General features: G+C 39.6%; 1 protein-coding gene across 1 annotated transcript; it reads right to left on the bottom strand.

Annotated features, from left to right (window-relative positions):
• Positions 1–1030: 1030 nt before the first annotated feature.
• Positions 1031–2300, bottom strand: LOC140861387 (uncharacterized). The gene is made up of 3 exons (XM_073264407.1): positions 1997–2300; positions 1604–1662; positions 1031–1516 (listed from the first exon to the last, which is right to left on the bottom strand). Exons 1-3 carry the CDS (start codon positions 2298–2300, stop codon positions 1031–1033), a joined length of 849 nt encoding a protein of 282 aa, XP_073120508.1.
• Positions 2301–23540: the final 21240 nt, after the last annotated feature.

Raw genomic sequence — 23540 nt, 5'->3', positions numbered from 1 at the left:
CACATCTCCATGTGATTCGGGATCAACAAGTCCCTTATATGAGCATACCCTATATAACTCAATTCTTATTGATCAACTCCTTGATAATAAGAACGTCAGAAAACTCAAGTCTTATAGTACCCAACCAGTCATGTGAAACGTCTAGCAGCATCGCTTACATGACTCCCTAGGTATCAAATGATAGTGCCTGCAAGAACCAATCAATTATGGTTAGCGTACAGTACGGTCCCTTCAACTCATATATCCCGACCGATTCATCAACCATTGGTTTATCGAGAGTTGTCATTGAATCGATAACTATGTGTCATGCTGTAGTTGCATCAAAGGTGTAATTCAAGAAACCCCTTTTTTAATTACCACCTACTCTGATCAGAGATTCAAGCTACGTATGCATGAGATTACATAGGATATCCATACCCGTAGGTTAGCGGTGAATCCCCGACTACAATGCATTGACTCCTATATGTTTCGTCACAACACCCAACATTGCCACCTGATGACCCCAGATGAGTCGGTAAACAAGTCAAAGTGAAGCACTAGCATATAGAGTCTTCATGTTGTCCTGGGTCATAAGGACTAATGATGTACAACCATAAACTAAGACTTCTCCACTCGATAAGTGAGAACCACTTGAAAAATCCTTTAGGGAGGGTTGTTCAGTGCACTCCACAAGGAGCACCTATTTGCATGCTTGGACATCTCCATGTACCCTACCAATGAAACATGGTACTCACATCGCAAATACTAGTCTCAAGCTCGAGCGGCCTTTATCCTTCTTTATGGCGGCTGAATCGACTAGGAATAGTTTAGAATATACAGTATTCCAAATATGAGTTTCATGATAGTCATCACATGACCATATCATATTCTTTCTACTATTTGTATATTCAAGGGCTTTATCTATGCAGCTAGCATGAGTATAAAGATAAAGATGTGCCAAATTTAATAATGTCAAATATTATTAAAATAAAGATTGTCATACAAGAGTTCTCTCAAGGATCATCGGCCAACACATTGGCACGACGGGCACCTACTCTAACATGTTAGCCTCTGAATATACCAGCATGTCGGCTATAGGCATCACATAAACATCCTTTGGAGTTGCTCGATTAAGATCCTTGAAATCGATACAGATCCTAAGTTTCACATTTTTCTTTACCACAGGAACCACATTTGAAATCCATTCTACATATTTCTCTATTTCTTCCTTCAATTTTGCCTCAACTTTCTTGGACATTCTCCAAACTGGTTGCTTGTATTGTTTGAAATCATCTTTGATAGGAAGACAATGTTTTACTAATTTTTGATCCAACCCAAGAATATCCTCGTAAATCCAAGCAAAGCAATCTTTGAAGTTTTTCAAAAGTTCCTTCAATTTACTTTTGAATTCATCATTTAACAAAGAACTGATATATATAGGTTTAGGATTATCCCAATATCCCAAGTTCACTTCCTCAAGTGGATCTTGAACATGAGGTTGGTGATCCTCCAACTGTGATGGTGCTAGTGCGAGATCCTCCAGTTGTAGTTCGTCATAAGAATTAGGTTCTTCTTTATAAATGATCTCAGAAACATTCACTTCCCACAGTAGATTATCTCATACCAAGTCCACTATCTGCTGCACCAATGCCTTCTTAATAGCGGCTGCAACTGCCTCCATCTCTATATTGAGGAATTCAATCATCAATTTCTTCAATGAGTTGTTGTATCATTGTACTAGGGGGCGCAATGACAGTTGTCTTTAGGATCCTACCAAAAATTTCACTGGTTCCCAGTGTCTCCATGTACACCGATTTGGGTTGCCCATCCTTGTTCCGTCCATGGAACATGATTGGACCAAAATCACCATTTTAGTATCAGGATTCAACCACACTGAAATTAGTTTGGAAGGGTTGGGAATCTTCTTGTACGATCTCAACCTCGTCTCCAATCCAGAACATCAAGAACTGGTGCATCGAAGATGGTATGCAATGATTTGCATGTATCCAATATCAACCTAACAACACCTGGAAATTAGCAGAAGAATTCTCCAAAAAGAATGCCGAAATAGAGGTCTTGCTCCCCACTAACACCTCTACTGGGAACACTACAATAGTCTTGGTAGCTTCCCCTGTAATTGCTGTGACAGAGACCTCGGTTGGAATAAGATCAGTTTCCTCTTTTTCAAGGTTCTTGAATACCCTTAGTGTTAAAATGTTCACTACAGAACTGTTATCAACCAGTACCCTTGAAATTGGTTGACCATTCACATGTGCCTTTGTAGTAACCCATATCCAATTTGAGTGATTAAGTGTAATCATTATTATCAGATAGACTAAATATGGATTAAAGAAACTTCATATAAGTCTAAGGACTTCATAAATAGACCCAGAATGATCGAAAATGGCCCGAAGGGACAGCCAGGATTGGACTGTCCATTGGACGATCGGAAGTTCCGTTCTGGTAGGGCTGACATCATCCGTGACATCAACAAAGTGACATTATTGCTTACGATCATGACCGGCTAAATCGGTATGATTAAAAATCAACTGAAAAGCGCACCAGGTCAAATTATAATATAGTGGACAAAGGTCCAGATGTCGAACCCACAGGGACTGAATATGTGAGACCTCGGTTCTAAGCAACTTATCTCGGATTAAACAACAATTAAGCATACAAAATCCAAGACTAAAATTAAAAGAATTTTTTTTTTATTTTTTAGAAGGGGGTGCGCCCGGGCGGCTAAAAACTGCAGCCCGGGCGCCTCCCAAAACAGCAACCTGCTGTTTGGCTCGAAGGGGTGTGCGCCCGGGCGGCTAAAAACTGCAGTCCGAGCGCCCCCTGCTGCAGAACTAGGAAACAGTAGAAAAACTAGGAGGCTTGACTCCAACTCTTCCAAAACGAAATCATGCATTACAACGCAACTCAAAACGTTAATACACATGCATAATTCAATACAAAGTAGTTCTAAAGTTATACAATCTCAAACTAATAGAACATGCTTCATTCTAAGATTACAAACCGAATAACAACATAACAAGTTCGAGTTCTAACATGCTTTAATCTTAACTAGATGATTCGACTTCTAAAACCGAGTCCCACTACTAACTCTTCCTCTTGAAGCTAACCGAATCTTCGCTGACTCGATCCTGCCCCACCTGTTGCCAAGTACACATACAAAACAAAGCAACAGCCGGATAACCGGTGAGAATGATAATCCCAGTAAAAGCAACATATCAAGTAATACAACAATAAACATGCTTTCAAGACAACAACGTAATCAATAACAATGAAATGAAATGCATGTCTTTAAACCGGGATATCAAATCTGATAAACGAGGGATTGCTGATGTTCTTTTGGGATCCCGAGGATGAGATCACGTAACGACTCATCGACTCTCCCAATCGAGGTGGTGTCACGTATCCCACTCCTCTAGACTTTGAGCAACTATAATGAGTATGCTAGCACTAGGCGAAATGACTACGACCTAGGCCACTCAATCATAGTTCCCAAACGTCTAAACAAAAAGGGCTATTCTGCCCGCTGAAGTCAAAGTTGGCTCAAGATGAATGCATAACAGAAACATAAAACATAGCCATATAATAAAAGCTCAAGCAAATCAACAAGACACAAGTTTCTCATGCTAGAACAAGTGTAGATGCAAGTATGTGCTTTTAAGGGAAACTCGAGAACCAAATGTCCCGAGTATGCTATCCTGCTATCGATGACTGCTTTTACCTTTCAATGCAGTAGCTCCAACTCTGGATAAGCTACAACCAAAAGATTGTATCAAACACTAAACAATCTAAACCACAACTGCGGTTCAAGGTAAATCTCTTTACCGTTCTTCGCCCAAATCTCGACGACCAATGCTGTTAACTCCGGGATTGACAACTCTAAACGAAACTGTTCAGATACAAAAGATGATCAACAACATCGAACAACTCAAAGCCCAAAGTACAACAACTCAAATGGTTGGAAATCTCAAAACTCTAACCGACGGCATAACGGCTATAAACTGAACAAACCGGAAATGCAGACAGCAGTTCAATAACGATATAACCTCATATCAATGCCCAAAACAACAATAACAAGGCAAACCCACCAATCTCAAAATCCAAGTTTTCGAAAATGGCTTCCAAAAATCATAACAAATCCGAACGTCGCTCTAATTCAAAACTGACAGATAATAAACGATCAGAACTCTGTCAAGAACAACATACTCGAATCTCGAACGATTCTAACAACATCCAAAAACGGCCGGATCGTGCTCGGACTGAAATCCCAACGCTTGGAAAAGCTTGGAGGTGTGAGAATGGAGGTGGCGTGCAAGGAGGAAGAAGATGAAGTGAATGGACCAAGTCAACTTGACAAGATAATATATAAAATCCAATATTTGCGTTTTAGTCCTTGAAATTTCCAAAATTTGCAAAAAGGATCCTGATCAAAATCAAGTCGGCTCTTGAACTCTGCAATCTCCGATTAACTCAAATAATTCATTTAAGATAAAAACGGGGCGTTACAGTATAAATATGAATACCAAAATATATTTATTCCTACTTAATCTAGACTAATGAATAAACGTGATTCAGATTTTAAACTAATAGTTAAAATTGCAAATAAAATTAAATTAATTAAAGCGCAGCAGGAAAATTTGGATTTAATTCAAATTTGGGAAAAGCTCGATCAAGGACTCACGTAGGTACCAGAAAATTCATGTAACAAGCAGTCGATCTAAGACATCAGACTTAATTTTAATTCACAGGAATTTTCCTAATTTGTTTAAAGGACTATTTCTAGAACAATCAAACCTATTCAAATTTTGACGGATTAATCTTTCGTAATTCTAATCAAATTTGAATGCATGAATAACTGTGAAAATTAATTTTACACCCAAACCGCTTAATGAAACCAAATTCTATTTCTAGTCAGTTTTACACTATGTTGAATATCGAAGTGATCAAAATCAAAACCTCCTCTATCGAATTGGAATCAATTAACATGCAAGAAAATAACTGGCCAATAAATTCACAAGACAAATATAAATTCGATAATCAATAAAATCAATTCAAGTCTGAAAATTTCAAATAAACAAATCAAGTTTTCTACATAAATTTTCTGGCCCAATCATGTGGCCTTGATCGAAGAAAAACTTCTACTCACTAATAAACATAATTAAACAAATAAAGTCTAAAATCATAAAGTAGAAAATACGAGAATAGAAGAAAAACTGGAGAATTGGTTAAACAGCCGCCGTCAGCCTTCGTGCATAATCAAAAAGACAAAAAGTCTGCACAAAGATCATAAAACTTCTATTTATATGGTCCGCGCCAATTAGAATCCTCCTCAACCTAAAATTCTTGAAAAATACAACTTCCCGAACACGTGCGCGCGCAGTTCAATTAGGTAGTGGCTTCGTAACCCTTTCGCGCGGGCGGCTTCCCCTGAACTCTCTGGAACTTCCTTCTACGCACGCGCGAGGATGAAGCTCGCCCGCGCGCTCCATGACATTTGAGTTTCTGGAACTTAACACTATGCACGCGCGAGAAGGGATCTCGCGCGCGCGCGCCTTGTCCGCATAGTTGCCTCTTAAAAACTCCATTTTCCTACAAACTTCAACCAGGAGAGTATAATACATGCACATAAAATAAAACACTAACAAAACTCACAAAAATTAAATAAATTCATGCGAAATAAATATAAAAATAGCACAAAACTATGAATACTCAACACATTATCAACACCCCCATACTTAAACCTTGCTCGTTTTCGAGCAAGACATGCAAAAACAAAATGCAATGACACAAGTATGAATGAATCATGTTCAAGATAGCCTCAGTCGAGTTCTACTTCAATTTCCCAAAAACCAAAACAACTTTTGATTGTCCACAATACGCTGTCAGTTGAACGCAAACGTGTGTGTCATGTTATTCCAGTTTCGTGCAACTTCAAAAGAATCTGTAGTGAACCGTATCTGGAATTAACGATTTATAAGCACATTAGTCATGTGATCATGTTTTGATTTATTAATACAAGATTAAGGAAACTTCTATTGGATTAACGGACTTCAGAAATGGACTCAGAATGATCGGATAAGGCCCGAAGGGTGACCAGGAATGGAAGCAACGCTCATGAACGGATGCAACGTTCTGGCAGTTGATGTCATCCGTGACGTCAACAATATTACGTCATTGCTTACGCACTTGATGGGACATCGGAAGCAACGATAGGGATCGGAAGCAACGTTCGTCAGGCAGAACGGACGCAACATTGAGGAAAGGACGTTCCATTCCGTGTCTATAAATAGAGAGTCCGAGGGTTCATTTCAACTCGCACCTATCATTTCTTCTCTCTCGTTTCATGGCCTTCTAACTCAGATCTAGGTAGTTCTAGGCATCCTATGGGGAATTCGGAAGTGGCATGGCGATCCCGGCTTCGTAGCATAGTTGTGGCCTAGTTTTGAGGAAATTTCCATCAGCCGGCTGACGACGGACGCAGGTATAGCTATGGTCTCCATAAATTATTTAGGAGTATGCAATAGCTTAGTTAAGGCTTTTAGAACTTATTAAATGATGCATGGGTATTTGCATTGTAGAGTTGATGATAGGCTTGGAACCTAGAGTGGGACTGCTAGGACTTCTTGTAGAAAGGTACGTAAGTACTGACTGAGATAGCCAGCGGGTTTTGCATGCTTATATGTTGCATTTTTGTGTCATATTATTATTCAACATGTGCATATCATATTGTGCCTATCCATCTTTTGAGATGAGCCATGTAGGGCCGCTCAGCCTTGTTCGGACGGTTGATGTCGAGCGCCCCGCGACCGATGGGTTAGCCGGCACTGGCATCTAGAAGACACGGTCTAGGTCCATTAGGAATGAGCAGTGTACATAGGGTTTTTTCCCCAGGTTGTACCACTCATGTCCTAGGCGCCATTACTGTGCAGTTGTATACAGTTATCCCAGATATGGATACTGAAAGAGTGGGCGCCCGGTTAGCCAACTTGTGGCTAAGGGCTTTTATTACTCTATGTAAAACAATCTTTTGTTTAATATAATTTACACTTTTATAATGGTATTGACTTTATCTTTCTTCATATTGTTATATTATGATATACTATTGTTGTTTTGATAAAGACCTTGAATATACTATAGTGTATGTAAGATGTGGTAGCACATGAGGATGGCTATCATGAAACACATCATATAGTCACTGTATATTCTAAACTATTCCTAGTCAATTGAGCCGTCCGCAAATAAGGATAAGGATCGCTCGAGATTGAGACTAGCATTTGCAATGCCGAGTACCACGTTTCATTGGTGTGGAACATAGAGATGTTCAAAGCATGCAAATGGATATTCATATGATGAATGATCGAACTACCCTATTCGGACTTTTCAAGTGGTTATCACTTATCGAGTGGATAAAGTCCGCGGTTTTGGTTGTACACCATTAGTCCTTATTACTTGAAACATCATTGAGACTCTATATGCTAGTACTGTACTTTGACTCGTTTACCGACTCTATTGGGGTCATCAGGTGTCGGGATTGGGTACAGTTACGACACATATAGGAGTCGATGCTTTGTTGTCAAGGATTCACCACATACTTGCGAGTGTGGATATCCTATACGATCTGAGGAGATATTAGTGTGATGAATCTCTGGCCAGAGTACATGATGTGTTTTAGGTTAATGGGTTTTCCTAGTAACACATGCGATGTCACTATTTGATCTCCAAGATGTAATGCATAGTTATCGAATCTCGAATGACTCTCGATATACCAATGGTTGTTGATTCGATCGGGATATATGGATAAAGGAACCGTACTGTACGCTAACCAAAATCTACTGGTTCTTGCAGACACTATCAGTAATACCTAGGGAATCATGGGGCGATGTTGCTAGGTGCTCTTACCATGATTCGATGGGTAAGTCGGAAATTGTTGTTCCGAGTCACAAGGAGTTGTGAGCCCACGGCTAGCTGTATTCCTGAACCATTGAGGGTTACACAAGTAATGGATTACTAAAACCCCATAGAGATAGTTAAATTTAAAGAGTTAAATTTAATGAAAGAGAAGTTGGACTTCTTAATTAAAAGGGAGTGGGATTTCCTAAAATGACATAGGGATGGGCATTTTTGGAAATCACTGAATTCGGATTCAGAAAAATTATCTTGACTTTAAAAGATGCAGAAATGGTTTCTGTGCACATTGGTAAAATCAGTTTATCAATCGGGGTTACGATGAATTTTATATTAATTTCTATAACAACAGGCTTGGCTTGTTGGGCTTAAGTTATGGATTGTGGGCTTTAAGGAGTTAGAGTCCTAATACAATTATAACTCGAAATTATCTATAAATATACTTGAGTGTTCGAAAATTCCATAAAATTTTTCAGTCTTGCAATTTTCGAATTTCAGCCTATATTATTCAAGGGGATTTTCGAAATCCTCTGTCCCTTTTGGAGAAAATTCGGGTTGTGATTTTTGTGAAAAATTACAATCTGAATTAACAGATCATATCTGTTTATTCTCTATGCAAACTTCTGATTGATTTCTAGTGCAGTCAATCAGAGGGTTTTGTTTTCTATTCGTGGAACTGATTGAAGAAACGTTCATTCATCAGTTCCTGGGATATACAACAAGAGCAGATTAAATTCTGTTGGTGTCCATAATCTCGCTTCGAGATTCAAGGTAAAATATTTAATAGTGATTATTTGTTTTACTTACACAAATTTAATCGTAATGTTTTGATACCCAGATATGGAATCGTTCCATATTAATAAAATAAATTTTTAAACTTCCGCTGCACCGGATATCAATTCTAATTGATCTGAACACAGTTTTCCAATAGTGGTATCAGAGCCAGGTTGCTCAGATCAAACGATTAAATTAATCGATTGTACAAAATTTTTAAGCCTCGGTTTTTGAAACAAAACGAAAATTTAAAATTAAAATTTTAATGGGCAAATCGGGCAGCGAGCGTCGCTGCCCAGCCCGGGCCCCTTTTTGGGGAGCGGGCTGCCCGGGATTGTCCCGGGCAGCCCGGAAAAATTATTTTTTAATTTTTAATTAAAATTTTAATTTTTGAAATTCTAGTTTTTGATTCGATCGAAAATTGTTTTTGATTGGTTCACGAGACATCGGATCGAATTGTTCGAGTCCGAAAATTTTAAAATTGATTTTTGGATAAATTTGAATTTTTGGAAAATTTATAAATTTTATCCGTTAAATTAAATTTTATAAAATTAATTATTTTGGTACAATTGATGATAAGATATGATCTTATGGATGGATAAGATAAAATATGATTTTATCTTTTAAATTATGATGCCTTTGCATGTTTATCCAATTATTTAATTATTGAATTAATTAATGGATAAAAGATGATTGATTGCCATGACCAATATTTTAGATGTATGTTAGGTGATTTACATTTGTCTTATTGTTGTTGGTGTTTATTAATGGGCTTGGTTTATAGCCCAATATGATTGTCATATGTAATAAAAGTGGGCCTGGTTTATGGCCCGTTCCCACCCCTAAAAATGTATCCCATATTTGTCATCGAAATTTATTGTAAATTTATTAGACTTAGTGGGAGACAAAGATTTGAAGAAATGGTGGGCCCAGCAGACAATGAAGACCGAAAAAATGTAAATTGGAAGCACAATGTAATAGGATTGCATTGCATACTTGCATATCACCTAGGATTGGACTTAGACTCGTGATTGGCAACCACGGGTCGATTAGTTAATGGGATCGATCATCCTTAAATAATATATGATATTATTGATGTATGCATGTTTAGACAAAATTGTATGAATCCCGCAAACATACATAAATTGCATGATGAGACAAATTTTCAAAAATTAAAAATCCCTCATTTTAAATATGATTTAAAATTGATATCAAGATTAATAAAAAGGGAATTTAAATATTGTTTAAATATTCCTACCTTCCATCAACGATCAATGTATGAGATGCTACCCGCGGATACGGTCCGGCTCATATTATTGGGGGGGCCCGTTTGTCGGAAAGTTGTACATTGGATCGACACATGTTGTAAGTTGGGTGGCACTCCCATGGGATTGGCTCATATTATTGGGGATCCACATGGCGACCGTCCATCACAACTTAATATTGATGGGTTATCTTGACATGTCACAATAAACGGCCTCATATTATTGGGCCTTTATTGGACATGAGGTAAAAACATGGGGGTTACTTTAGAAGTAATTGGGCTCTACCTTTTGAAAATTATGGTTGGCTGATATTATTCGGGATCATGATTTGTCAATTGGACTCCATGTTCTCACTAAGGAAAACAGTTTCCGGTTTTCACTAGAGGGTAGTGAAATCGTTAAAATAGTGGGAGTGTAATTCATAAAATTAAAATTAGCCATATTCTATGTCTTAGTAAATTAATTAAACAATCATTGATTATTGTCTGTTTCCTTTTCAGTATACTATTACAATGACTTCTCGCAATCCACTGTTTTCAATTCTCGAACAAAACAAATTGACTGGCACAAACTATACGGAATGGTTCCGTAAGTTGAAAATTATTCTTACTTCGGAAAAAGCTTTCTACGTGTTAGAGAAGCCGCCTTCGAAGGAATCCCCGGCTAATACAAGTCCGGAAGAGTTGGCCAAACTTGATTTATGGTGGGACCATGATATCAAGGCCAAATGCTACATGCAGGCTTCGATGTCTGATGAGCTTCAAAGGAGATTCGAGGATACCGTGAATGCTGCTGACATTCACAAGAACCTCAAGGAACTCTTTGGAGCTCAGTCAAGATCGGAGAGGTATGCCACCATCAGAGAGCTCATGACGAGCCGCATGCGAGATGGGACTTCGGTCCGTGAGCATGGGGTGCACATGATTGGGCTCATTGAAAAGTTGGTAACACTCGACTTGACTTTGGAGCATGAACTTAGCGCGGACTTGTTGCTTCTATCACTTCCTTCATCGTTTGACGGTTTTGTGATGAACTTAAATATGAACAAGATAGAGGCCACCCTTGAAGAGATGGTCAATATGCTTGTCACATATGAAGCCACACTAAAGAAGGATAAACCGGTACTCTTGGTTGGCTCCTCTTATAACTCTAAGAAAGGACCAAGTGGAAAGGGTAAGAAACGTTCTGCCCCGCCCAAGAAGATTATACCAAATAAGAAGGGAAAGGCCAAGGCTTCAATTGGGATAAAAGATGAAAACGTTTGCCATTACTGCAAGAAACCCGGTCATTGGAAACGTAACTGCAAGGAATACCTCGAACAGTTGCGAACTGCAAAGGGTATGTTTTACATTGAAATAAATGTTTCGCTTAATACTTCTTCTTGGGTATTGGATACCGGATGTGGATCTCACATTTGCAATGATTTGCAGGTGATGACAAGAAGTCGTAAGCTAAGGATGGGTGAGACCCAGCTAAGGCTCGGGAATGGTTCTAGAGTCGAAGCCAAAGCTATAGGAGACATTTATTTAGTTTTGCAGAACAATTTTAAGTTATTTTTGAGAGATGTTTTATATGTTCCGGATTTGGTCAAAAACATTATATGTATTTCTATGCTTGATAGAGATGGTTTTTCTTGCAATTTTGTGAATGGGATTTGCAATATTTACAAGAATGAATGTTTGATTGGGAATGGACAACTTGAAAACGATCTATATAGCTTAAAATTAAAAGACGTTCCAATTAATTATGTTGATAAACCGGTAACAACAATTAAAAGGAAGGACGATAGTCAAAACCCGGCAAACCTTTGGCATGCTAGGCTAGTTCATATTTCCTCAAGGAGGATGAACAAGCTAGTGGGAGAGGGCATGTTTGATATGTCTGATATTAACTCTCTACCTACTTGTGAGTCCTGCCTAAAGGGAAAAATGACTAAATCTCCTTTCAAAGGGAAACCTGAGCGTAGTCAAAATCTGTTGGATTTGATCCATACAGATGTTTGCGGTCCATTTAGGATTGGTACTAAATGTGGCAACACCTACTTCATTACCTTTACTGATGATCATTCTAGGTATGGGTATTTATATTTAATGAAATATAAGTCTGAAGCATTTGAAAAGTTCAAAGAATTCAAGGCTGAAGTAGAAAACAAACTAGGTAAAAGTATTAAGGCACTTCGATCGGATCGAGGTGGAGAATACTTAAGTACCGAGTTTTTGGACTATCTAAAAGAGAATGGGATTCTCTCTCAGTGGACTCGTCCTATGACACCTCAGCTTAATGGTGTTTCGGAGCGTCTCAATCGAACTTTGTTGGACATGGTTCGATCCATGATGAGCTTCACTGAGCTCCCACCTTCGTTTTGGGGCTACGCGCTTGAAACGGCGGTATTGTTGTTAAACAACGTCCACACTAAAGCAGTAAATAAAACACCATACGAGTTATGGAATGGCAAAGCTCCTTAGTATTTGTACTTGAGGAATTGGGGATGTCCTGCTTACGTGAAGCAGACAGTGGGAGATAAATTGGATAGTCGATCCACTTTATGTTATTTTGTAGGGTATCCGAAGAATTCAATCGGATATTATTTCTATCATCCTGCTGAAACAAAAGTGTTTGTTTCAAGGAATGCCACCTTCTTGGAGAAGGAGTTCTTATTGGATAAGAAAGGCAAGATGATGGAACTCGAAGAAATTCGAGAAGAACCCGAGATACAAAATAGTGATCCTACACCTCAAGAATCATCACAAGACACGCCTATTACTAGGAGATCCGAGAGGACTTCTAGGCCTCCTATTAGATATGGTCTTCTTCTTGAAGGGGATCAAAGTGAACCCGACATTGGATGTGATCCAAGAAACTTCAAGGAAGCAATTTCTGATGCGGATTCGAATTTATGGCTTGAAGCTATGCAATCGGAAATAGACTCGATGCATTCTAACCAAGTTTGGTCTTTAGTAGATCCTCCCGATGGAATTGTTCCAATTGGGTGCAAATGGATCTACAAGAGAAAGCTTGGGCTTGATGGAAAGGTATTGACCTACAAGGAACGATTGGTGGCAAAAGGTTATACTCAAAGACAAGGAGTTGACTATGATGAAACTTTTTCACCAGTCGCAATGTTCAAGTCCATAAGAATCCTTATTGCCATAGCAGCATGGTATGACTATGAGATATGGAAAATGGATGTAAAGACTGCATTTCTTAATGGAAACATTAAGGAAGATATCTATATGATGCAGCCTGAGGGATACACATCCATGGGAAGCAAGCATAAGGTATGCAAGCTTCAGAGATCAATGTATGGTCTCAAACAAGCATCAAGAAGTTGGAACCAGAAATTTGATTAAACGATAAAGGATTTTGGTTTTATCAAAAACCCGGAGGAACCATGCGTGTACAAGAAAGTAGTTAAGAATGCGGTAACATTCTTAGTACTTTATGTTGATGACATCCTACTCATGGGGAATGATGTAGGGATGTTGCAGTCAACAAAGATATGGTTATCAGGTAGATTCTCGATGAAGGATTTAGGTGAGGCATCCTATATTCTAGGAATTCAGATCTATAGAGATAGATCTAAAAGAATGATAGGACTCACTCAATCAACCTACATCGACACCATATTGAAAAGGTTTTCTATGGATGAGTCCAAGAGAGGACATCTACCTATGTGTCATGGAGTTTCTCTATCCAAGTCTATGTGTCCCAAGACTGACAAAGAGATAGAGAAGATGACACACGTGCCATATGCGTCAGCCATAGGTAGTATCATGTATGGGATGATATCTACCAGACCGGATGTGGCCTATGCTCTGAGCGTCACGAGCAGATACCAAGCCAATCCCGGTCAAATGCATTGGAAAGCTGTGTAGGATATTCTTAAGTACTTGCGAAGGACTAAGAATTTATTCATGGTTTATGGAGGGAGAGAATTGAAGTTGGAAGGCTTTACCGACTTTAGCTTCCAATGTGACGTGGATGACTCGAAATCAACCTCTGGATTTGTATTCGTGCTCAATGGCAGTGCTGTCTCTTGGAAGAGTTCCAAGCAGGACACCACATCGGATTCCACCACTGAGGCACAATACATTGCAGCATCAGCTGCTGCTAAAGAGGTAGTTTGGATAAGGAAATTCATCCAAGAGTTGGGTGTAATTCCTGAAGCTATTGGTCCAGTTCCGGTGTACTGTGACAACACTGGTGCCGTTGCTCAGGCAAAGGAACCAAGGTCTCATCAGAAGTCCAAAAACGTACTGAGGAAATACCACATCATCCGGGAGATCGTGGAAAGAGGAGACATCAGTGTCGAGAGAGTGGCCTCTACAGAAAATATCGCTGATCCGCTTACTAAGCCCTTGCCAGGACCATTGTTTTACAAACATCGCGAAGCAATGGGATTACGTAGTATGACAAGTTGGCTTTAGGGCAAGTGGGAGATTGAAAGAGTGGGTGCCCGGTTAGCCAACTTGTGGCTAAGGGCTTTTATGACTCTATGTAAAACAATCTTTTGTTTAATATAATTTACACTTTTATAATGGTATTGACTTTATCTTTCTTCATATTGTTATATTTATGATATACTATTGTTGTTTTGATAAAGACCTTGAATATACTATAGTGTATGTAATATGTGGAAGCACATGAGGATGGCTATCATGAAACACATCTTATAGTCACTGTATATTCTAAACTGTTCCTAGTCAATTGAGCCGTCCGCAAATAAGGATAAAGATCGCTCGAGATTGAGACTAGCATTTGCGATGCCGAGTACCACGTTTCATTGGTGTGGAACATAGAGATGTTCAAAGCATGCAAATGGATATTCATATGATGAATGATCGAACTACCCTATTCGGACTTTCCAAGTGGTTATCACTTATCGAGTGGATAAAGTCCGCGGTTTTGGTTGTACACCATTAGTCCTTATTACTTGAAACATCATTGAGACTCTATATGCTAGTACTGTACTTTGACTGGTTTACCAATTCTATTGGGGTCATCAGGTGTCGGGATTGGATACAGTTATGACACATATAGGAGTCGATGCTTTGTTGTCAAGGATTCACCACATACTTGCGAGTGTGGATATCCTATACGATCTGAGGAGATATTAGTATGATGAATCTCTGGCCAGAGTACATGATGTGTTTTAGGTTAATGGGTTTTCCTAGTAACACATGCGATGTCACTATTTGATCTCCAAGATGTAATGCATAGTTATCGAATCTCGAATGACTCTCGATATACCAATGGTTATTGATTCGATCGGGATATATGGATGAAGGGACCGTACTGTACGCTAACCAAAATCTACTGGTTCTTGAAGGCACTATCAGTAATACCTAGGGAATCATGGGGCGATGTTGCTAGGCGCTCTTACCATGATTCGATGGGTAAGTCGGAAATTGTTGTTCCGAGTCACAAGGAGTTGTGAGCCCACGGCTAGCTGTATTCCTGAACCATTGAGGGTTACACAAGTAATGGATTACTAAAACCCCGTAGAGATAGTTAAATTTAAAGAGTTAAATTTAATGAAAGAGAAGTTGGACTTCTTAATTAAAAGGTAGTGGGATTTCCTAAAATGACATAGGGATGGGCATTTTTGGAAATCACTGAATTCGGATTCAGAAAAATTATCTTGACTTTAAAAGATGCAGAAATGGTTTCTGTGCACATTGGTAAAATCAGTTTATCAATCGGAGTCACGATGAATTTTATATTAATTTCTATAACAACAGGCTTGGCTTGTTGGGCTTAAGTTATGGATTGTGGGCTTTAAGGAGTTAGAGTCCTGATACAATTATAACTAGAAATTATCTATAAATATACTGCAGTGTTCGAAAATTCCATAAGATTTTTCAGTCTTGCAATTTTCGAATTTCAGCCTATATTATTCAAGGGGATTTTCGAAATTCTCTGTCCCTTTTGGAGAAAATTTGGGTTGTGATTTTTGTGAAAAATTACAATCTGAATTAACAGATCATATCTGTTTATTCTCTACGCAAACTTCTGATTGATTTCTAGTGCAGTCAATCAGAGGGTTTTGTTTTCTATTCGTGGACCTGATTGAAGAAACGTTCATTCATCAGTTCCTGGGATATACAACAAGATCAGATTAAATTATGTTGGTGTCCATAATCTCGCTTCGAGATTTCAAGATAAAATATTTAATAGTGATTATTTGTTTTACTTACACAAATTTAATCGTAAAGTTTTGATACCCAGATATGGAATCGTTCCATATTAATAAAATAAATTTTTAAAATTCCGCTGCACCGGGTATCAATTCTAATTGATCTGAACACAGTTTTCCAACAGATACCCGGTCATTTGCATGCATCATGTTTGTATGTTTTACCCGTGCTTTCGTATTGTGCTTAGAGCTCATGTCCAGTATTTTCTGTGTATCTAGACACCCCATTCGACGGGGTAGGTGTTGGTGCAGGATTGAGCACCAGGAGCTTGGAGTAGCCAGTGACCAGTGAAGACAACAGGATTAGCTGTAGGTTTTTGCCCTTTAGGCTTATTTATTCGATTGGGTTGTATAATAGAATTTTTTTAACCGGTTGTATTCTGTCGGTCTGCTTTTATTTAAGTCTTCCGCAGCGATTTATTTAATGCATGCTTAATTATGCTCTTAACTTTGATTAGGTAGTGGATCCGGGTTGGGTCGCTACATTTATTGGTATCAGAGCATGCATGCAAGAGACTTGGGATATAGTATTAAGACTTTTGGGTTATCCTTATAGGATTGATGAGACCTTGGAAGAGGTGATAATGCGGCGATTAGGTTTCCTGAAGACTATCATCATTGGCAGGATTTCTGAAGATTTGGCTTATGGGATTTTAGCAAGTGCGGACAGGAGCAATGGATCGTGTCCAAGCTTTCGAGCTTCTACTCATGTGGATCCTAGCTTTGGATCAAGTATCGGATGCCAGAGGCAGTGGCAGAGGATTGTTGGGGACATACTTGATGTTTGCATCTGTACAGTCATTACCATGATGACACTACTCTGAAGATTCTCCAGTCGTAGTTGGAGAGATTGTTAGATAGACCTTTACCAGAGAATGCCTCGAGTGCCTAAAGCATGATAGGTTTTGAGCGTAAGGTCATTAAACTCATGCAGAACATGGTTTTGCCAGTACGTCTGTATCGATGCTTTTGGTAGGCATACAGGAAACTTCATGTTCAAAATCATGATTTTGTTACAAGAAGAAAGCTGACGGTAGAGCGTAAGCAGAAGAGGTCGATTGACATGCACTGACGCAGAGCATAGCTGGTTAGCGAGCTCGAGTTATTTCTCCGGAAGTCTTGGCAGGACGAGATACCGAGAGGTTTGAGCAGGAGTATGCTTGTATCGATGCGTGTGTCGATTAGAAACTTCATGCTCAAGAAATTAAGACTAATGCGATGATTTAAATACTGTATTGTTGTGATTGTAAAACAGTATTTGAGTTGTAATGAATCATCATACTTCGGTTGTACATTTCATTGTATTTTCGAAATACTGTAATTGTATTACATGGGATTGTAATAAAGAGGATTGTACATAACTTGAAGCAATGATACATGTTTTATTAATTCAGCAATTCGTGGATGATTGCATGATTGTGCGAAAGGTTGTCTTTGTTTTAGTTGATTAGTGTTCAACTATTGTAGCTCATGGGATTTGAGTTGGCCGACCGTAACTGTTTGACTTGTGGTTAGTCTAGGCGTTTTCCTAGGATTGACCTAGTTAGTCAGAAGACTAAGATAGTGCCAACGATGAGTGGACTCATCTAGAGGCATTAAGGGTATTGTTCGATTTAGAACATTTGGGCTTTGTTCTAGGTTGTTTCCTTAGAACAGTAGGCTGTTTGACCTTCGTTAGGTTGAGATTTGTGATGATGGATTTTCATCAGGATACCAGGTCCAGTATATGCCGAGAGTTGTGGACTATGACCATGACTAGACATGATGGGGCGCGACCCTATGCCAGTATTACTCTGGGAGTCCTTGTACTTTAGAGGTTACCTGGGAGCCTTTGTGCTTCAAGAGATGGCGGTGGGAAGGCTAATCAGTCTAGGGATTTGGCGACAGTCACGACATGGTATGACCTTGGATTGGATATCCGATTTGATATCGTTGGCTAGATATCGGCTGGTGTGCCGAGATATAGGTCGAGTTTTTCTGCTGTGAGAACCAGTCTTGGAGGGATTTTCTTGACAAGTGTGTACTCTGAGCAGATAGGTTTTAACCTTTGAATTACTGCTAGACGTATGGATCTAGTAGGTGGACGGATTTCTACCAGCAATGGCTAGAGGTTGTCATCAGAGTTGTGGTTAGAGTTTCCCTGTGACAGGAGTCATCCAAGATACTGGATGGGATGCTGTTTTAAGACTTGGACTCGAATACGAGGACTACTCCATGATGGTTTACTTCATCTGTGATGGATTATATCAGACGCTAAGGATTGTATAAGACTAATTGAGGCATGAGGGAAGCGTGATTTATGCTAGTGTACACTTGGTGGTGATTCCAGGTGGGACATCGTGGTTGGCTACCTCAGTCTTAAATTGTTTTACAGTCTTAGCAAGGGATATGATCAGGAGCATGTTCGGAGATTGTGGAAATCTTTGGGGTTCTTTAGTATTTTTGGACTTGACGAGCCGTGATGTTCATCCTGAATGAATTAGGTAAGGATAGTGAGTCCAATGTTTGCACTAAGTACTGTCTGATATTTTCAGAGGTTGAGCGTAGGATTTTCATGGGATGGGATTGGTCTAGGTTGATAGATCGCGATGCAAATCTTGGGCTTAGTTCGTCTTGATGTTTGACTTGGGTGAACAAGACAACGATTGGTAGTGCTAAGGTGGCACGGGATCTGTGCTAGTAACTAATAGTGGCTATGGCTAACTCTGTTAGAGTTAGGTTGATTAAGTTCAGTATACGAGGCAGCTGTCAGTAGTAAGGCACGAGATTGTGTCGATAGGCTACTAATAGCTATTTTCTGGTTATCAAGTATGGGTGTGTTGAAACCAAAGAGATTTGGGTATTCCAAGTGTTTGGAAATAGTTCTTTGTGGTAGCTGAGTCATGGTTATTGATTGAGCCACATAGGTTTAGATGATCAGTGGTTGCCTGATCGGACTAGTGCGAGCATCAGTAGTTCGACGAGATCGATAAGGTAAATCCAATCAGTGATGATTTGGATATAGCAATTGAGAAATATTTAGGATAGTATTTTGTTGCATGGTGCTTGGGAGATGAGTACTTTGTACAGTCTCGGAGCAGGTGATGCTTTGGAATCTCTAGGTTTTCCAGAGACAAATCTATCAAAAGATTGCAATTGAGTTGTATGATCAAGTTAGGCGCTAACATAACAATAGAGACAAGCAAGAAATTGGTAGTTTCCAATATAGTGCTTTCTTGCTAGGAAAAGCCGACATTGATCCAAGAAATTTCTTATCGTTAGAAATAGTTTACTCCATGTTGAGTAAATAAAGGATCAAGTATTGCTCCATGTCGGTAGTGGACGACAATAGTGAAGGTTGCCAACCAAACATTTGAAGAAGTGTTCGTACGACGATGTTTTAATTCACTGTTGGGTTACGATCCCATGAGTATTGGGCATTAGCAAGGGAACATCAGTTGTCTGATCGTGAGGTGTGATATTAGCTGGGATCTAGTTCTCGAGATCCAGTAGGGCGTGTCGCTAATTTTTAGCGTGTGGTGCGCGATGTCATTAAGATGACGGAGAAAGTCGGTGGTCGACTTAGTATCCAACGACAATTGCTGTTGGATTGGAAGACTTTGTAAGATTGCAATTTTCCATGGATGACGTGTTCGTCAGGAATCTTTGTCTTTTCAGTGCTAAGGCTGATACGTTCAGCAAAGGAGTGATTGGACACTAAAGAATCCATTGGGATTTAGTTTCCAGGATCTTTATGTTCAACCTTGAGAGGTTGGGACGAGCAATGATGGTATCATTAGAGACTCTGTGATGAGTAATACTAAGTGCATGACTGTCGAGTTTCGAGACGGAATATGGAGCATTTCTACATGTTTGTGCACTATGGAATGTCCCAGCCGAGCATATTGGTGGGAGCTTGCCTTAGTCTTGATGTGTGTACAGTAATTGCGAGTATGTATAACTATCATGAGGAAGTCATCGATTGGAATTCATGGGTGAATAACTTATGGTCGAGATGATGTAGATCATCAGCGGTGTGATGACTTCTATTGCAGTGTATGCGTGGCTTCGCAGGCCAATGGCTAGGAGATGACTTAACATCATTATTGGCGAGCGATGATAGTTTTCATCAAGGCACAGTGCTGAGTTATACTAAGAAACATGAACTGTGATTTACTAGACTGGATGGTCTGAGTTCCCAGTGATTTCTTGGGTGGCTCGTTCGCTTTGGTAGGGCATGGGAAGGATGACCAGTCTGGGAATTTTGATAAGCAGTTATGTTGAAGTATGACTTTGTGGCAACTGAATTCTCTTGAGGTGGAAATTCGGACTTTGTTGTGCAGCACAGTGTTGGGATTGGTGTTTCCTGACTAGAGGCATTGAGCACTAAGAAGTTTTGGAACCATTAGATGGTTAGATCTAGTTTGGTGATTCGACGAATGCCGTAAACCAGTCAGGTTATGACTTGGTCTTCGTCAGTTTAAGATTTTCCTTGGGATGGTGATCTCGATCGAGCGACTTTTTATATACTTCATGATCAGGGAGATCGGTATCAGGAGGGGAAATGCATCAGTGTTGTGATACATTAGTTCTAGAGAAGTTTAACTGTCGCTAAGCAGTGCAGTAGATCTCAGCTGGGAATGGTAATGCGGTTCAGCATTAATGGAGATTGCAAGGAATTCGACAAGAGTCTGAGTGTGTTGGGAGATATTACGACCAGACACTCAAGGAAGGGTTTCTAGTACGTTCTCGAGGTTTACCCAAGATTTCGAGGACGAAATCTTTTAAGGGGGGAGAATGTAGTGACCCGTATCCAGAATTAACGATTTATGAGTACATTAGTCGTGTGATCATGTTTTGATTTATTAATACATTATTAAGGAAACTTCTATTGGATTAACGAACTTCAGAAATGGACTTAGAATGATCGGATAAGGCCCGAAGGGTGACCAGGAACGGAAGCAATGTTCATGAACGGATTCAACGTTCTGGCAGTTGATGTCATCCGTGACGTCAACAATATTACTTCATTGCTTATGCACTTGATGGGACATCGGAAGCAACAATGGGGATCGGAAGCAACGTTCGTCAGGCAGAACGGACACAACGTTGAGGAACGGACGTTCCGTTCCGTGTCTAAAAATAAAGAGTCCAAGGGTTCATTTCAACTCGCACCTCTCCTCTCTTCTCTCTCGTTTCTTGGCCTTCTAACTCAGATCTAGGGAGTTCTAGGCATCCTATGGGGAATCCGGAAGTGGCATAGCGATCCAGGTATCGTAGAGGAGCTGTGGCCTAGTTTTGAGGCTATTTCCATCAGCCGGCTGACGACGGACGCAGGTATAGCTATGGTCTCCTTAAATTATTTAGAAGTATGCAGTAGCTTAGTTAAGGCTTTTAGAGCTTATTAAATGATGCATGGGTATTTGCATTGTAGAGTTGATGATAGGCTTGGAACCTAGAGTGGGACTGCTAGGACTTTCTGTAGAAAAGTACGTAAGTACTGACTGAGATAGCCAGCGAGTTTTGCATGCTTATATTTTGCATTTGTGTTTCATATTATTATGCAGCATGTGCATATCATATTGTGCCTATCCATCTTTTGAGATGAGCCATGTAGGGCCGCTCAGCCCTGTTCGGATGGTTGATGTCGAGCGCCCCGCGACTGACGGGTTAGCCGGCACTGGCATCTGGAAGACACGGTCTACGTCCATTAGTAATGAGCAGTGTACGTAGGGTTTGCTCCCCGAGTTGTACCACTCATGTCCTAGGCGCCATTACTGAGCCGTTGTATACAGTTATCCCAAATATGGATAGCCGGTCATTTGCATGCATCATGTTTGTATGTTTTACCCGTGCTTTAGTATTGAGCTTAGAGCTCACGTCCAGTATTTTCTGTGTATCTGGACACCCCATTCGACAGGGCAGGTGTAGGTGCAGGATTGAGCACCAGGAGTTTGGAGTAGCAAGTGACCACTGAAGACAACAGGATTAGCTGTAGGTTTTTGCCCTTTAGGCTTATTTATTCGATTGGGTTGTATAATCGAATTTGTTTAACCAGTTGTATTCTGCCGGTCTGTTTTTATTTAAGTCTTTCGCAGCGATTTATTTAATGCATGCTTAATAATGCTCTTAACTCTGATTAGGTAGTGGATTCGGGTTGGATCGCTACAGAATCCATCCTAAGAATGTTTAGAGACCTATGAAAATTCAATGCAAGTATCAGAATCTAGTATTTTGTCATCTCAACAATCTCAAACACAAAAAAAATGCACTTTCTTGAGATTCACAAATACCTCTTAATTTTGCAATTAATTTTCTAACGCCCCAATAATTACCCGCAGACTTAGCTATAACTAAGATAGGATTAGAATTTCAATCCCATTGTCTATAGCCCGGATGGAGCTACAATCTCATTTAACCCGCAAACTTAGCTATGGAGCAATGATTAAGATTTCAATCATTGTCCAAGCCCAGATGGAATCGCTATTTTAAAAATTTCATAATTTTGATAACCCCATTGAATCCGCAAACTTAGTCAAGACTAATGGATTAGTATTTAAATCCCTCACTCGTAACCCGGATGGAGTTAAGTTACGCTTACAACTCAAGTAAATATTTTTTTAAGGTACGCCCAAAATTATGCATGCAATGTCCAACAACTATCAAGAATCCAAAACACTATCATGATCAACAAGCATCTACTACCATGCAATGGTCAAACAAACACGAATATCATCAATTACATCACTACACTACACTAGTCTAACATGCGTGCTCAATACTATTCACGAAGCAACCGACAGCTTTTCATGTTCAGTCAAAAGCAAAAAAATTTCCAAAATACAATTTTTCTTTTCAACTCAATCATCATTGGCAATAATGACTCATTTGACTCGCATCGTCAACACAAACAACACAAAATGATATGCATGATTACGAACAAAACACAAAAACTAAACCCAATGAATGCAAACAGAATGAACACAAAACATGATAACTAAACACTCCCCATACTTATCTAAAGCATTGCCCTCAATGCTTTAGAACACACAAAAACGACAACAGAACACATAAACAAATGCAACAAACAAAATGCGAAACAAAATGAACTCCGCTGGTGACTAATATTCTTCTTCTTCTGGGATGGAGGCATCCTGAGGTGCACTTAGATAAAATTGTGCCGGCATGTCAGACTGGAATGGGAATGGTGGTGGATAATGAGGTGCCGCACAGAATCCAGATGTATCCAGCCCTAACTGAGTCGCCATGCTGCGCATCATGTCTTCAACATTGTGAAGATGAGTGGAGGTGGCTTGAAAATAGTCCATGGCATAATGGTTGAAGGCGGAGGTCTCAATGGACATGTCTTGGGAGGTACGGCGAGGAGATGCTGGCGGCGGTAGACGAATGCTAGAAGAACTCCC

The sequence above is a fragment of the Henckelia pumila genome, chromosome 4 (genome assembly GCF_033568475.1).
Source record: "Henckelia pumila isolate YLH828 chromosome 4, ASM3356847v2, whole genome shotgun sequence".
Classification (NCBI taxonomy): Eukaryota; Viridiplantae; Streptophyta; class Magnoliopsida; order Lamiales; family Gesneriaceae; genus Henckelia; species Henckelia pumila.
This window is presented reverse-complemented; position numbering and strand designations above follow the sequence as displayed.

Coding starts and splice junctions, on each gene's coding strand:
- LOC140861387 (XM_073264407.1), bottom strand. CDS start 2,300: ATGATTACACTTAATCACTCAAATTGGATATGGGTTACTACAAAGGCA. Junction 1,663..1,996: donor TAATTTCCAGGTGTTGTTAG/GTTGATATTGGA, acceptor TCCTCAATATAG/AGATGGAGGCAGTTGCAGCC. Junction 1,517..1,603: donor TGCAGCAGATAGTGGACTTG/GTATGAGATAAT, acceptor CTACAACTGGAG/GATCTCGCACTAGCACCATC.